Consider the following 17,921-nt stretch of genomic DNA (forward strand, 5'->3'; position numbering starts at 1 on the left):
GAAAGCGTGTGTCTGTGGTGGTCTTTCAAGCTGAACTGAATGAAAGGTGGAAAGAAATGGGACATGCAATCAGTTTATGAAAGGTTGAGGTTTTCTTGCTCCTTTCTGGCTCTGTAGTTTGGGCAATGCTTTGATATTTACGGCTCTCTATTTCCACATTTGGCTTTTCCACAAAATTTAGTTACAATCAGTTTGAGATGTCCATGTAAGCGTGTGAAGTTCTTTGCTTTATACTCTTGAGTTATAAATTATTGAAACAGTTAAATAGACTTATACTAAGAGAGGCCTGAATAATTTACCTTCTCTGCAAATTTTTTTTCAGAAAAAAGTAGGTTAAGCATGCACCCTATTTATAATATCTATACTTTATAAGAGTAATATAAATGCTTTTCTCTTAAAGAAATGGCCATTTAATCTTAAAAAAGTTTCAGAAATGTTATTATATTCCTTTTAAAGGTCAGAATCATCTAACATAATATCTCATTTAATCTTCTGAATAAGCTTGATGTGATTGATTTATTGATTGAGCAAATACTTACTTACTGAGTGCCTACCATTTATTAGGCATGTTTCTCGGCACTGGGGATGCAATACTGACAAAGACAGGCAAGGGTCGATCTTACATTCAAATGTGTTGATATGTGTGTGCGTGGGTGGAGAGACAATTCATAAAACACAAGCAAATAAATAATGAAGATGGTTATGGACTGTAGTAAGTGGCAAAGAGAAGCACTCTCTTCGTGCTCCCCTCCCAAAAGTCTTTCTAATCCGCCATGCTCTCACTCACTGCTCCATCTCTAAATAAATAGTAACCAAATATTTTCTAAATTTGGTTTTGAAGGAGTCCCAAATTACCAGCCTTCATTAAGTTTCCACAAAGCTCTGTCCCGTACTTGGCAGAATCACAAGAGGAACTCAAGTCTAAAACTCATGCTGTTTCCATTTTGATTCCAGTAGGACCTGGATCCCTATACTAGTGTGGACCAGGTACTCACCTGATGACTCCCAACTTTTTTTCATATAAAAAATAGCTTTGATAATCCTTATCATGGAGGAATTCTGTGAAGTTCTACATCACATGGTGATGCTGTGGAGTTTTACTATCATGCCAGCCTTGTAAAAGGGCCCTGCCTAGAACCACATGGTTACCTGCAGAGATGCACCTTATTAACCACATTGCATTGCATATTTTGCTAAAGAAGCTGTGCATTTGTGCTCCCTGGAGTACAAGTATAATATATACCTACTGTGACTCCAGCATTACTGTTAAAGCCATGGATTAAATCATTAAATGTCTTTCAAGCTGGAGATTACAAGTCTTTCTAAGAATCAAAATCTGCTTCTTCCTAATAGTAAACTACAGCATCAAAGGTGTGATAGACCTCTTCTTTTTTTAGACCAGAAGTAGCTTTAGACAGACAACCTTAAGCACAGAGTTTAAACTGCATGTTTCCCTGCTGACCTAAAGGCACCGGAAAATATAAATTAAATTTGCCACATTTAATTCCCTATCCCTAGACCAGTTTGAAAGAAACTGTGCTTTGAATCCTAGCCTAACATGATGGTATTTATATTGTACTTTACAGCAGGTGATTTAACTGGTCTTTTCCCATTGAGAAATGTTCATATTTATCTGCTTGTCTTATTACCCATCTGTTCAAGAGGAAATTATACATGATGACAGACTACAAATTACTCTGCCTTAATAATAAATAACCAGAGGGAGAGATGAAACTTTAACATTAATTTAAAGGAAACACAAAATTCAGGAATAAGAATATTACATAAGTTTTAGGCCTCACTTTAATAAATACCGAAGACTGTTTTCATATATTAATAATTTACTAAGGAAATAGCATTTATTAGATTAAAGAGAAAAGGAATTGGTCATTTATGGGCACAATCCAAATTTGTGAATTTGACCAGCCTTAGCTGATTGATGGATATTATCTGTATCTATTCTTTCACACACACATTCATTGCCTATTTATTCTATATAGCATAGTGGTTTTTTTTGTTTTGTTTTGTTTTTTTTGCGGTACGCAGGCCTCTCACCGTTGCGGCCTCTCCCATTGCGGAGCACAGGCTCCGGACGCGCAGGCTCAGCGGCCATGTTTCACGGGCCCAGCCGCTCCGCGGCATGTGGGATCTTCCCGGACCGGGGCACGAACCCGTGTGCCCTGCATCGGCAGGCAGACTCTCAACCACTGCACCACCAGGGAAGCCCACATAGTTTTCTTTTAAAAAAATGAATTTAACTATGATTATACTTGAGGAGCAATAGAGAACTGTGAATAAGAGAAATCGAGATTTAGAGTCAGACACCTATAGATCAAAACTATCTGATTTAGAACTCTGGCTCCATCATTTACTATCTACGTAACTATCAATACATATGTAACCCTGGCTCCGTCATCTACCAGGTGTGTAACCTATGGAATTTAGTCTCTTGTAAAATGGGAGTACAATAGATTCCCCTGGCAGGGATTTGTTGATGATTAAATGAATTAATTAATATGCAGAGATCAAATAGGTATCTGGAACAAAGATTCATTAAATTTTAGCTATTATTATTATTAATCAAGTCTTGGATCAGTCAACTGCTGTGTTTAAGCTTTTGATTCCCCATCCACACAGTAGGACTAATAATTCTTAACCTTATCAGGTTGTCGAGGTAGTAAAACGAGTTGATGCTGATAATGTTCTTAGTATATGCAATTGACCATCAAAATATGTTAGCTACTATTATTATTATTGCTCATTATTGTTCTTTACAAGAATAAATCAGTTTTATTTGAGAGACTAAGCACATGGAAATAACTGTTCTTTTTAATTATGCTCTTTTAGGTACACTATAGAAAGGTTTCTTTTTTTAGGAAATGCCTGTTCCAGTCAACAATCTCTAGGAGGATAGAACTGCTAGGATAAATGAACATGAAGGGGGAAAACGTCTTCTTTTTCATTTTTGTGTTGAGAAAGGGAAAGGACATATGGAGCTTTGATGTTAACTGGTTGATTTGTTTTCTCTCCTTTATGATCGTTGATCTTTGTTTGTTTTGTTACTGTTCTTTCCCCTTCTGCCACTGGTAGGTGTCATGTGGAACGAACGTTGTCTTCTGGATGCTTTGGTCTCTTTGACCTGTGTCTAGGTCTTTCCTACAATCACTCTGGTTTTAATGAAATCTGTTTTCTTGCAATTCATTTTCTTTATACCTAGGATTTTGTAAAGAAAAGCCTTAGCTGTCACTTCTCTACTTCCAAATAAAATTGTTGTGAAGCCACTGTTAAGTCTAAAAACTGGAGTTTGGAAGCTTTGGAGTCTAAACTTTTTCACCCATTATGAATATGGATTATACATAGGGTAGGGGGTACTTTCTGAAACATTTTTTTTTTAATTGGAGTATAGTTGCTTTACAATGTTTTGTTAGTTTCTGCTGCACAGCAAAGTGAATCAGCTATACGTACACATATATCCCCTCCTTTCTGGATTTCTACAGAGTGAAGTAAGTCAGAAAGAGAAAAACAAATATTGCATATTACCGCATATATGTGGAATCTAGAAAAATGATACAGATGAACCTAATTGCAAAGCAGAAATAGGGACACAGACGTAGAGAACAAACATATAGACACCAAGTGGGGGAAAGAGGGTGGGATGAATTGGGATATTGGGACTGACATATATACACCACTATGTATAAAATAGATAACTAATGAGAACATACTGTATAGCACAGGGAACTCTACTCAATGCTCTGTGGTGACCTAAATGGGAAGGAAATCCAAAAAGGAGGGGATATATGTATACGTATAGCTGAAACATTTTAATTTGCTTCTCTTTTTTGCTTTTAGGTATATTTATACTCTACCCTCATTTGCCGGGGGTTGTGTATGGGGGACTGGGAAAGGGTGGGCCATGGTGCTAATTAAAAGAGCAAAAGTGTAAAAAGCCAGTAAGGAAGGAAGGAAAGAAGGAAGGATGGAAGTAAGGGAAGGGTGGGTCAGTATCCTGTGCTCGGAACTCTATACCAGAGGGTTTCACGTGTGTTTCCAGGGAAAAGCTTGCCCTGGATACCTAAAGATGAATGTTGTTAATGAACAACTGGAATGACTAACAAGCTGGAAGTCCACTGCCTTCAATAAAACATGATGAGTGAACCTGGCTGAGGCAGCCCTCGGGTAGTTGATACCAGAGAACATAGATAAGGGTCATGAAATGATATGAAATCACTGGGAGCCAGGTGGATGATCATATGTCCTGGGAGGGGAGGATCTGCTTCAGCATTTCTGCACACAGACCAGTGCATCTGGTTACAACACGTGGGGAGCGTGTTTTTCAATATCACACACTTTTAGAAATCTTGTAAAACTCTGAACCCCTCTACAAAGTGAAATGAATCCAAATATTCAGACTTAAAAGTAACTGACTTCTTTCAAAATGTCCAATTAGACATTGAATTCCTTTTAGGTGTCTGTAAAAACTACCACAGCACGGGGTGGGTGGGGGTGGGTAGAGATTTCTAACTCTTACCTCTTAGTAATGGTAACTGAGTTTTAGCTAGGTACATGATAGCACAGTTCAAAGACTCTATCTCCTGGCTTCCCTTGGTAAGTTGTGGTCATGTAACACAGTTCATTGGGATGTTAGCAGAAGTGATGTGTTCAAAGTCCAGTTTATGCCCTTAAAAGAAAGGATTTGCCTTCCACTGCTTTCCCCTCTTTCCCACTGGCTATCATATGAATATAATGGAATGAGCTGGAACAGCTATTTTAAACCACAAGATGAAAGCTGCATGTAGAGAATTTCACAGCAAGAAGACTGTATGAGGCTGAGTCCCAGATACCATAGAGCTACCATATCAGCTGTGTCATAGTTACACTCAATCTGAAACATGAGAGAAAAGAAGCCTTCTATTTTATCTTCTTTTTGTTTTTATTTTTTATTTTTATAGTTGCATTGAGGTATAATCAACAAAAACAAATTGCACATATTTATGTATACAATTTGATAACTAGGGGCATATGTATACACACATGAAGCCATACAATCAGGAAACAGAACACACACTTCCCTCACAAAAGTTTCCTTGTGCCCCTTTGTAACATATCCCTCCATGACCACCACCATCCCCAATCAACCAGCAATCTGCTTTCTGTCACTGTAGATTGCATTTTCTAGAATTTTGTACAAATATTATTATGGAGTATGCATTTTTTGCCTGGCTGTTTCATTTATAATTATTTTGAGACTTATCCATGCTTTTGCATATATCATTAGTTTGTTTTTATTAGTAGTATTCTATTGTATGTATATGCCACAGTTTGCTTATCCATTATGGACTTGTGAGTTGTTTCCAGTTTAGCTTTGGGCTATTACAAAGCGGCTGTGAATATTTGTGTACAAGTCTTGGGTTAAGACATGCTTTTATTTCTCTTGCGTAAATAACTAGAAGTAGAATAACTGGTCTTCTACTATGGTATGTGTTATGTTTAACATTTTAAGACACTGCCAAACTGTTTTCCAAAGTGGTTGACCTAATTTCCATTTCCTTCAATAGTGAAAGAGAGAGTTCTAGCTGCTTCACATCCTCAGCAACATATGGTATGATTAGTCTATTTCAGCCATTCTAGTAGGTGTGTAGTTGATTTTCATTCCCCTGGTGACTAATGACATTGTGCATCTTTTCAGGTGCTTATTTTCCATTCATAGAACTCCTTAGGTGACTTTTCAAAATTTTTGCACATTGTTTATTAGAATGTTCACATATCTTTTCTCCCATGCTGTGACTTACCTATTTTTTTTTTTTTTTTTTTTGCGATACGTGGGCCTCTCACTGTTGTGGCCTCTCCCGTTGCAGAGCACAGGCTCCAGACGCGCAGGCTCAGTGGCCATGGCTCACGGGCCCAGCCGCTCCGCGGCATGTGGGATCTTCCCAGACCGGGGCACGAACCCGTGTCCCCTGCATCGGCAGGTGGACTCTCAACCACTGAGCCACCAGGGAAGCCCAACTTACCTTTTTATTTATCAGAATCTTTGGAAAAGTGAAAGATATTAATTATGATAAGGTGCAATTTAAGGATTTTTAAATTTTAATAGCATATACTTTTTGCGTCCTATTTTTAAAAAACCTTTGCCAAACCCAAGGTGACCAAGATGTTATGCTGTGTTTTCTCCTAGAGTTTTATAGTTTTAACTCTTAAATACTTAAGTCTATGACCCATTTTGAGTTAATTTTTGTAAATGGTATAAGGTAAGAGTGGAGAGTTTTCATTTATTTTTGTTTTATTTTATTTTACATACGGGTATTTAATTGTTCCAGCATCATTGTTGAAAAGATTATTTTCACCATTGAATTGCTTTGGCACTTTTGTAAAAAGAAATCAATTGATTGTGTAGGGCCATTTCTGAATTCCTATTCTGTCCCATTGATCTATGTTTATCTTTATGTCAATATCATACTCTGATTACTTTAGCTTTGTGGTAAGTTTTGAAATCAGGTGGTATAAATCCTCCAGTTTTGCTTGTTTTTCAAGGTTTTTCTGGCTATTCTTGGCATTTTCTTACAAATTTTATGATCAGTTTATCATTTTATAAAAACTGCCTTCTGAAATTTTGATTGGAATTGACTTGAATCTATAGGTAAATTTGGAAATGATTGCCATCTTAACAATATTGAGTCTTTTGTTCTGTGAACACAGTATATCTCTCCATTTATTTAGATCTTTTAAAATGTCTCTCAACAATGTTTTACAGTTTTCAGTGTACAAATTTTGTGCATATTTTATCAACTTTATCCCTATTTCATATTTTTGATGATATTGTAAGTTGTATTGTCTTTTAATTTCCATTTTTGATTATTCATCACTAGTGTACAGAAATGTTATTTATTTTCAAAATTTAACATTGTATCCCATAACCTTGCTAAACTCACTGGTTAGTTTCAATAGCTTATTAAAAATTCTTTAGGATTTTCTACATAGACAATGAAGTCATCTATGATTAAAGAAAGTTTTATTTCTTTAAAAACAAAAACAAAAACAAAAAACTACCACAGTGTTATGAGAATAAGTAAGTGGTACCTAAAGAGTGGGCTAAGTCCTGGAAATAGAGGTCTGACTCTCATGTGAACTTGGTCTCATCTTAGTAAGCGGAGGCTGAAATTTGCTCCATGTGAACCTCCCTCCTCCTGTAATAATGCTCCTCCATCGGTAATGCTTCAAAAGCTAGAGGCCTCAAGAAAACCAATGGTCCCCAGGAGGCGTTTTGCTAAATGAGTCAGGACAAAGGGCCTGATGCAGTGGGTAGCTGAGAATGTTCACTGATTCTTCTTGGGCAACTGAAAATGAAAACTGGGAAGACTGGGAAAACTAGCAACTTGACGTTGAATCTTAAGTGATTATCAAAGAAACTTGGCTTTTGTTCATCTATGAGATCTCAACCTGAGACTCAAGTTCCGGTTTTTTCTTCCTCTTCCATTCTCTGATTTAAGAGAATGTTTTTGGTTTTGGACTCAGTCAATAAAAATTGCACAGATCATTTCACTTTCCCTGGGGTGAGTGCGAGCTGACAACACATTCTTGCCTATGCCCTCCAAATTCATTCCCCAGACCTGAAGGGACTGTTTAAAGGTCAAGTTCCCCTGCCCCACCCCAACTGCTTAACACCTGTCAATGACTTCATCACATTTAACCTAAAATTCTCACTTTTTACCTTTCCCTAAGAGACCCCACACACTGTGGTTTGGTTTCTTTCTTCATCCCTTATCCATCACCACTTTCCTTTGTTCATTGTGCTCCAACCAGACAGCCCTTAGGTTTGTCCCTCAATTGTCCTGAGCTCTTGCTTCCCTCACGATATTTGTTCCTGCTCTTTCCTCTGCTTGAGCTGCTCTTCCCCAGCTCTGGGCTTTGCTGCCTGTTCCTTCAACTTCAGATCTGTGTTCAAATGTTACCTCTCTTGTATACCTTCCTTGACAAGCCTACCTAAAGCAACCCCCCACATCTCACTAAAATGTAAGTTGCATTAGGGCAGCAACGCTGTCTCTGATATTGTGTTTCACATCTAAGATAATTCCTGACAGAAGATAAATATGTGAAGAGTAAATGGACTTCAGCTTCTATACTGCCTGTGAAATGCCATTTACACAGGAGAACAGCACAGGATGGTGTATAGGATAACTGTCCGTAAGAGATGTGGTAAAAACTTTTTTGAGAAGAACATCGTTGCTTGAGAAAAAGGAGGAAGAAGTTCAGTAACTATCAGAATAATCAGAATGATGCTAACTACTGGCCAGGCATTGTAGTAACTGTGATAGGGAAGAACCTTTGAATTCTATTACAGTAATCACTAAAGGGATGTTACCTATAAGCTTAAATTATACATAATGGCCCATTTGGGGGAACCCTGCCTTCCAGGTAATGAGCACTAAGCTAAAATACCTTTGTTTAGCTCATGGAGACATCCTGACCAGGCCCACCTGTGAATGACTGCAGGACGGGAGAAATGAACACATCCTCTTCGGAGGCTGGACGAAACCAGGAAATGTTTGGCTTTACTCCCTCCCCGTGTCGTATAAAAGAAGCCTGAATTCTAACTCAGGCAAGATGGTTCTTTGGGGCATGACTTCACCATCTTCTCGGTCTGCTGGCTTTCCGAATAAAGTTGTTATTTCTTGCCCCAACACCTCATCCCTCGATTTATTGGCCTGTCCTGCAGGGAGCGGTAGGAGCTTGGACTTGGTGACATAACCACTTTATATACCTTTGTTCACTTAACTGTGTTAACTCAAAGAATGAGATGGGCTCTTCAAATAGCAATCCTAGCTGCCAAGCAAAAGGCAGCTTTCTCTTGGGTGGACTCTAAAGATGTAGTCATTGTGTAGAACGACACTGTAGTAATTCTACTCAGCTACATCTACTTCCATCATGTTAACGTTTTCTCCTTCTGGATAGAAAAAGAAAGTGCTAGAGCCTGTAAGGAAAAGAACCCGTGTGTTGCAATGAGAAGACTTATTTTGAAAAGCACCAAGACATGGCCTTTGTCTTGTTTTGACCTTTCTTCCAAACTTTTATTTTCTTTTGAATAGGTCAGTTTGGCTCATCAGTGGCCTCATATTTCCTCTTCATGAGATGGATGTATGGAGTAAATATGGTTCTCTTTATCCTGACGTTCAGCCTTATCATGTTGCCAGAGGTAAGATTCTGACTTCCAGTTTACAAAACATGCTGAAACAAGCTTCTTCTGTAATCACTCTACTAAAAAAAAACTCTTTTCCTTAAGAGTAAGATGACTATCTAGCCACCTACGCTCTTAGAGTCATAGTATTTGTAACCAGGTTAATCTTCAAAATGGTGCCCATGAGCCGCAGGTCCTAATCCTTCTCCAAAGGGTACGTGAGCCTCCTGAAATCACAGATGAAATGTGTGTATTGTGTATGTTGAAATGAATATTTCTCTGTGGAAAGATTCATAGATTCTATCAGATTCCCAAGGTGGTCCCTGTGCACAAATATTAATTGCTCAAGAGGGAGACTTTGACATCTTGTGAGTTCATGTGAGTTCATTTATTTTGCCAAGTTTGCTTTGAAAGAGACAATTACTTAATGCAACTCAAGGCATCCAGCTTTTCTATCTGAAGAAACACAAAGTGAGCAAATTTTTCCAGGTATAAAATAAGATACCCCCCCTTCCCCGCCCCATTCCATGGGTCTCTTAAGACCAAGGTCAGTTAGGAGAGTAAAACTGATAGTGGGTCCAGATTGCAGGAGAAGACGAAGCCCTGAGCTGGGGTCAGGGGAGGGGGGAGATTCAATTAACCCAGACCAAGAAGCAACACTGAGGTTGTGGACTTACCCATAAGAAGTTAAATGACTCTGACTTCTTTGGATGCTATCATACAGAAGTTGCGAGGCTTTGTTTAACCTACAAAGGATCTTTCCAGGTACCAGTATTTCAAAGCCAATGTATTTAATACAGCATTGGCAACAGCCAAAACTAATTGTTTTGAGTGACTTTTTATCCCCATCTTTTAAAATCAAGGCCAGCTTTTATATCAAGCCTCCCCACAAGCATAATACTAATACTACTAGTGCCTTACATGCATAATGAGTCTCAGCTTTTAACAGTGCAAAGCAGTTACACTTCTTTTACTTACGAGCTTCACAACAAATTTATAAAGTAGACTATAGAAGAGTTTTTCTTTCTCCATTTAAAAAAACATGGAAACTGGATCACATAATGCTTATTAGACTTACCTAATACCACAGGGTGAGATTTTTTTTTTAAGCTGATCCGGGGCGAGGACCCATGATTCTTCTTTTGGAACAAGATTTTGCACCTTATTTTGCTAGTTTTATAATCTTTGAGCTAATTCTGGGGGTTCTATGGCTATCTGGCTCGTAGAAGACAGTAGACATAGATCAGAAGTCCTCAGACTCCTAAGGTCATAAGTAGAGTTCATCTCCTAAGCAGAACTTTTCAGGCAATGCAGCACAATGTATGTGTTCATCTATTTCAAATTAACAAGGGCTTTGTTTTTGCTCATCTCTCTAAGGAAATCTGAAACTCCATCAACAGCTACTTTGGTGCTCTTCAGTGTCAGATGCAGGATATACAGGGAATTTTATCAGCTGCATTTACTCTTTCCCTGCCACAGCATGCTGCTTCCTTGTGGAGGAAATGAAACGTTGTAGCGAATTCATTCTAACTTCAGGAAATTGCAGATGCCTAATGTGTAGTGGAGGGAGCTAATATGCGTTCTATTAGGTGTATTCCTAGAACTAGGAAGTATATTGGTTTTGGATGCTTTTTACAGGTTGTGTTAGGTGTTGAGGGGTATCCTGTTTTCTGGGCATTGATTACGACTCCAGCAAGGAAATGAACGTTGTAGCGAATTCATTCTAACTTCAGGAAATTGCAGATGCCTAATGTGTAGTGGAGGGAGCTAATATGCGTTCTATTAGGTGTATTCCTAGAACTAGGAAGTATATTGGTTTTGGATGCTTTTTACAGGTTGTGTTAGGTGTTGAGGGGTATCCTGTTTTCTGGGCATTGATTACGACTCCAGCAAATGAATAAAAGAGGTTGGGCTCCCTGCATGCTAACTTTATAGAACCAACAGAGGGCAGGATTGGTCATCTCCTGCCAGCAATGCTACATTTTTCAGGGGCCTCCACCCAGCAGCCTCACTCAGCATTCCTCTGGTGCATTTGCCCTTTTGCCCAAAGTTCCTGTGTCACTGCACAAACTGGAGACCCTGGTCTTCTCCGTTTTCTGTGGCCTCCAACTCTGGGGAAAGACAGTCTGAGTAGAACCCACCCTCTGTTCTGTTCAGTCTCAGGAAGCCAGAGGGGCTGCTGTGGAAGCCATGCAGTTTGTGTGGAGAGAAGGAGCAGGGGCTGATTTGCAGCCCTTGCCTCGTCAAGTTCTGCACCCAAATTTCCATCCACGTTCATCCTCCTCCCTTGGCCCCAGCCCCAGGGAAGGGATGTTTTCATGTCTCACAAGAAGCAGCATCTGCTTGGCCAACCGTGTGTCTGCCCTGGGGCTAGAGGGGTGGGGTTTTTTTCCAGTTTTCACCAATGCTCCTAGTATGACCCTACTCATGTCCCCGTCTCTGGCTGGCTCTGCCCTTAATCATATCTCTTTAATCTGGTAGCACAAGATCGGGGCGGTAAACCTCAATCAGTGGTGAAGCAGATATGACAGTCAGGGTATAGTCTTCTGGCCTAGTTGACACCCTCTAATGGTTTGAGTGATTCTCTTTACTCCTCTCTTCCTTGACATGAAGGAGAGACTCTCCCTCCACCCCACCCCTGAGGGGTATATTCCCATATGAAGAAGTGCTTAGCACAGTTTTCTTGAACACTATAATCCCCAAAAGGCCACCTCTCTCCTTTCCAGACCTCCTAAATGAAACCACTTTAGAGGTGGTGGTGGGTAGTTGGGCTCCAGCAAGCCCTGAGCAACGTGGTTGGCTCGACTGCTGGTGGTCTGCGGAAGTCAGAATGCAGGGTCCTTAGCATTCCCTTTGTTCTTAACTCTGGATTTCGTAGTCAATTCCCAGAAAATGGGACCCCACGTGGAGACCCACAGAGTCCCCATGAAAAAGTTTCGGAAGTGCTTTTAAACAAAACCGTTTGTGATCACATGTGTGGCTCAGACTTTGTTTCCAATTGTTAACTGCTTTCTTTGTCTCTCCATGTAGTACCTCTGGGGTTTGCCATATGGCAGTTTACCTAGGAAAACGGTTCCCAGAGCTGAAGAGGCATCAGCAGCCAACTTTGGTGTGTTGTATGACTTCAATGTAAGTGATTCCACGCAGCTGTGTTCATAAGAGGACAGATTTTTCCATATTCTGAAACTCCATGGCCTCCTCTTCTGAGGCCAGATGAAGGTATTAAGAGAGATGTCCCTGCCCGCTTTAAAAAAAAAAAAAAGAAAGAAAAAAGAAAGAAAGAAAGAAAAAGTAAATAGGGTTTGGGAATGTGATAATATGATTAAATGGGAATATAGACTATTGAATGAAGGTGAGCTCAGAGTTCAAAGACTTCACGTGAATATTATTATCTCTGACTTTGAAAAAGGACAAAGGAAGAGTTTGCAAATGTGCTTTTTGGAAAATCTTGTTGAATTCTTCAGGCTTTGATATTTCGTATTAACTTCTCACTTCCTAAACAAATCTATTTAGCATTACTGAATAGTCAATACTAAATAAAGCTAAATAGTAGGTACTAAACAATACTAAATTCTAACTTCTGTATAATATGAAAATGAGCATCACTTGATCGTGGTACCCAAATGAGCGTTATTCCATTGTAGCACTAGAATGAGTATTACACTTCGAGCTCCCCTAGGTGGGGATTATTGTCATGGCAGGGACTCATTTCTGCCCATTGAAAAATCATTTTGGAGTGTGATTCAATTCTGTGACAACCATTCAATTCCACACATTCTTTTTAAAATAGTGGCCAGATTGGAGATGTTTGGAAATGTATAGCATGAGAAAGTAGCACAGTTGGAGATTGGGGAATTAGTAACTCAGGAATTTTTAAAGAGTAGAAAATGAGAATAAAATTTTATGTAGACCGGGGAATGAAGGAAGGAGAGAGACAATAAAGTCTCCATGCTTATAGAATTAATATGCATATATTTCACAGATGTTTTGAATTCTACCCTCAACCTCTCTAAATCGTGAGCTTCCTAAAGAGCGGCTTACATCTGCTGCATCTTCTTTGAAGCCCTTAACATAATACTCAACCAACAGAGGCTTAATGAATCTTGTTAACTGGGAATCCTGAGCAAGGGGGAGGATTTGTAGAGCATCGAGATAAGAACCAAAGAAATTTATGTGAGCAGTACCAGCAAATGTAAACTTTAGGAAAGGTTCTCAGTCTCTGAGTAAACAAGGCAGCTATAGAATAAGCATAAGGCAGAGTGGCAGCCCCAACTTTGTGGCCTTTGGAATCTTAAATCACACCCGTCAGTTGGAATTTTCATTTCCAGTCAACATTTATTTATGGAATATAAACAGGCACTGGTTTTACAAAGATGAATGTGACATGGCTCTTGACCTCAAGGTAGTCATGACAGTAGAAGAAAGATACATAGGCAACTAGTATACAGTGTGTTCCACACTTAGTAAAACAATGGGAAAGAAAAAATACTGGGGAGCCCTGAGGAAGCGGTTGTCAATTTTGCTAGCGTGTCTGGGTTTCAGAGAGGAGATAGCCTCTGAGTTAGATTTTACTTCTTTTATTTCTTCTTTCTATCACTTCATCTTCCTCCATCTCTCTATCTTTATCTCTCTCTCCTTCCCCCATTTACATTTCAAATAATTTATTACTATGTACCCCCCGAAACTATTTTTATTTCTCATTCTCTTCCTCTGATTAGTTAAATAATAAGCTTCCAGTCTGGTTAATAAGAAAAAGAACTAATAATATTATTGGCATCTTCTGTTGTTTTAGTCATATCAGAGAAAGGAAGAACTAAAAATATGAACAAAAGGCCTTTTGGCTTTTAAACATATATTTTTGAAGTTTCTACACTTATAAATTTGTCAAGTAACTGAAATAAAAAGTTTTGCAAACAATGTCCATTTGAGATTTTAAAAGTATTAATAACTTGAGGAAGACAAAGAGGAAGGTGGCACTAAGAAAGCTGCTAAGGGGTGTACCAGAGGGTCTAGGAGGTGAATACAGGAGGAAACTAGGGGAAAGTTTTGGGCAGTGAGTATGCTCACCAAGATTTTATTATTGCCCTCGACAGCTCTCATGTCCAGTTTGGTGAAATACTATTTACAATGGATAGAAGAAGATGGAAACAGGAGTATCCTGTGATACTCACTTTCCTTTACAACTCTAGGCCAGCCTAGAAATTATTCTAAGACAATGAGAGATTATTAAAAGGTCAAGAAAGAGTCATTAAAGTGATATTATTCACTTACTTCTTTCTTAATTTTTCTGTGTACTGTGATCACTCGATTATTTGACATACCATAAAATAAGAGTTTTAAGAGAGTGCCCTTAGATCTTCTATCCCATGTCCCACATTATAAAGTTAGGGAAACTTTGAGTCTCAGAATCATTTTTAGGGTCTTATGGCTAATAAAAGCCTCCTAATCTAGTGTTCTTTCTATGTCTTGTATCACATCAGTAATTTTTCTGTCATAATTTCCAACATCCTTCTCACTGACAGTTTCTGGGACACAGGCTGACTCCATTTAATGCTGTATCTCACAAGGGGAGAAGGGGTTGAAGCAATTGGATCCCATTTCCACCTTTCATAATAAACATGCAATTCCTAAATTAGCTTTTCAAATAGAAAGTTTCAATAGTTACCCTTTTGCCTGAATTCTTTACTTGCTCCTTAGAACAATCACCTCATAGAGATGCCCACTCTGTATTACAAGATGATCTAAGTGGACAGCCCAGTATTTCATCTATCATAGCATCATGGAGGAAGCCATTGTCCACATATCCTTGAGATCCCTGGAAGCTCAGAATTCTGCTCTTCCAAAGAGCCCAGAGATGCCAGGAGAAAAAGACATGTTTCAGGCCCAGGGTAGAGATGACTGGTGCCTAAATGATCTAATTGGAACATGAGCTGGTTTTTTGCATCTAAGAAGATTAATGTACCAGCTTAGCTAAGCAATGCCATATAGATGCAGGTTGAAGAGAAGCAGAATCAATTTATAGGACACTGTAAAATAGATGCAAGCATGACCTCTTGTGGTAGAAGGGCCTGTAGGTTGGGAAGGATCAGAAAACCTTTGGGCTGTAGGTGGCAAGGTTGTGCAGGGGGAGCTGCTTCTCTGTTGAGTTCATATTAGAACCTTAGAACTTCTCTCTGGACCCCCTCCCCGGAAGTATCCCCTTGGAGCTCAGTGCTCTGTCACCTATAAGCACGTATCATGATTCATCCAAATTCCCTTTAACTAATAGCAGACAAGTACCATGTGATATATGCAAGGTCAGCCAGTCTTCTGGCCTCTCAAGGTCACCATTTACAAAGCACCATATTATTTATTTATTTATTTTTAATTGAATACCTAGGAATGGGTCTCACTGAACAGGAAGAAAGTATGTTTTATTAAAATAGTAAGAAATAGGGAGGTTGTCTAATGCGCATGTTATGAATCAAACTGGCAAAAGTAGTATTATTTGAAGCAGTAGAATTAGAACGAGTTTAAGCCAGTAAGAAGAGCATGTCTTTCAGATGGATGGGTAAAGAAGACGTGGCACATATATACAATGGAATATTACTCAGCCATAAGAAGAAACAAAATTGAGCTATTTGTAGTGAGGTGGATGGACCTAGAGTCTGTCATAAAGAGCGACATAAGTCAGAAAGAGAAAAACAAATACCGTATGCTAACGCATGTATATGGAATCTAAAAAAAAAAGAAAGCTACTGATGAACCTAGTGGTGAGGCAGTAATAAAGATGTAGACATAGAGAATGGACTTGAGGATGTGGGGTGGGGAGAGGGAAGCTGGGGCAAAGTGAGAGTAGCATCGACATATATACATTACCAAATGTAAAATAGTTAGCTAGTGGGAAGCAGCTGCATAGCACAGGGAGAACAGCTTGGTGCTTTGCGATAACCTAGAGAGGTGGGTTAGGGAGGGTAGGAGGGAGGCTCAAGAGGGAGGGGATATGGGGATATGTGTACACATATGGCTGATTCACTTTGTTGTACAACAGAAACTAACACAGCATTGCGAAGCAATTATACTCCAATAAAGATGTATTAAAAAAAAAAGAAGAGGATGTCTTTGTTGGCAAGCTATTTGGAGACATGAGAATGATGTAGGAATGATAAAGAGGAAGAGACTGTAGAGCTTTGGTTTCTCGTAAGGGAGAGAGGGAGGAACTGAGGTGGATTTGGAATGAGCTTGAGCTGATATCAGACAGTGAGATCATATGGGTAAAGATTTGAGTTGTGAATAAAGGGAAATGCATTTAGCTTTCCAGCTTGAGAGCATTTTGTACATTGCATATTGAGATAAATGGTGAGTCAACTTTGCCTCCCCTTTTCCCCTGGTCATCATAGATATGGGAGGTGGGGGGAAGCCCTAGAAAGGGCAGGAGAGGAGGGTTAACACCCATTCTGTGTTAAGCAGGCACATACATTAAATTTTATCTTCATGACAACCCTTTAAGAGGAAGATCAGTAATCTTTTCAGAGTTGAGGGGATTGGAACTCAGAGAGGTTAGTTTCCCAAAGACAGCACAGATAATGAAAGGAGGCATTGAAATTCAAACTAAAAGGTGGCTGACTCCAATGAAAAATTGTTTGTTGTACTCTAACATATCACTCCAAGCCTATTCCTTCTGCCCACTTTTGCCACATCTCATTCTTGAGGTCTGTCCTCAGAGGAGACTGTCACAGTCTAAAGGTTAACAAACAGCTGTTCAGTTCCTTATTTTATTGGCATCAATGGTTCTTTTAAGTAGTGATATTCTAAAGCGAGAGCATCCTCTCTCAGGTAGTCTCAGTTCTCTAAGTTCCTTCATCTCTTATTGTACCGGCCACATTTAGAAGAGATATTTTTGTGATTCACATATGGAATGATACATCTTTTCTTTAGGAATATTTCAGTTGTTCAAATACGTCCTTGTTTTCAGGGAGCTCCCCTTTTTAAAATTGAGGTAAAACTGACTTACAACATTATATTCGTTTCAGTTGTACAACGTAATGATTTGATATTTGTATATATTGCAAAATGTTCATCACAATAAGTCTAGTTGGCATCTGTTACTGTAGTGAGTGGCCTCATGAGTCTTATGGGTGAAAATGGGAAGATAATGAAAATATCCAAGTTTCTGGCTGGGGTAACTGGGTAGGTTGGTGGATCATTCCCTGAAATAGGAGGAACAAACAGGTTTGGAAGAACTCTTTTTTTTTTAATGTTTATTTATTTATTTTCTTATTAGTCATACTTTCTTTTTAGCATCTTTATTGGAGTGTAATTGCTTTACAATGGTGTGTTAGTTTCTGCTTTATAACAAAGTGAATCAGTTATACATATACATATGTTCCCATATCTCTTCTCTCTTGGGTCTCCCTCCCTCCCACCCTCCCTATCCCACCCCTCTAGGTGTTCACAAAGCACCAAGCTGATCTCCCTGTGCTATGCGGCTGCTTCCCACTAGCTATCTATTTTACGTTTGGTAGTGTATATATGTCCATGTCACTCTCTCACTTTCTCACAGCTTACCCTTCCCCCTCCCTATATCCTCAAGTCCATTCTCTAGCAGATCTGTGTCTTTATTCCCATCTTACCCCTAGGTTCTTCATGACATTTTTTTTTCTTTTTCTTAGATTCCATATATATGTGTTAGCATACGGTATTTGTTTTTCTCTTTCTGACTTGCTTCACTCTGTGTGACAGACTCTAGGTCCATCCACCTCAATAC

At 39.1% G+C, this 17,921-nt stretch overlaps 1 protein-coding gene across 1 annotated transcript in view; it reads left to right on the top strand.

Annotated features, from left to right (window-relative positions):
• TMC1 (transmembrane channel like 1) overlaps positions 1 to 17,921 on the top strand; it is a 103,012-nt gene that overhangs the window by 31,703 nt on the left and 53,388 nt on the right. Inside the window, exons 6-7 of the mRNA XM_007454500.1 lie at positions 9,087 to 9,193; positions 12,206 to 12,304. Of these exons, the coding sequence (XP_007454562.1) occupies positions 9,087 to 9,193; positions 12,206 to 12,304 (206 nt within the window). The remainder of the gene's footprint in view (positions 1 to 9,086; positions 9,194 to 12,205; positions 12,305 to 17,921) is intronic.

The sequence above is a fragment of the Lipotes vexillifer genome, unplaced genomic scaffold (assembly GCF_000442215.2).
Source record: "Lipotes vexillifer unplaced genomic scaffold, Lipotes_vexillifer_v1.1 scaffold108, whole genome shotgun sequence".
NCBI classification, from domain to species: domain Eukaryota; kingdom Metazoa; phylum Chordata; class Mammalia; order Artiodactyla; family Lipotidae; genus Lipotes; species Lipotes vexillifer.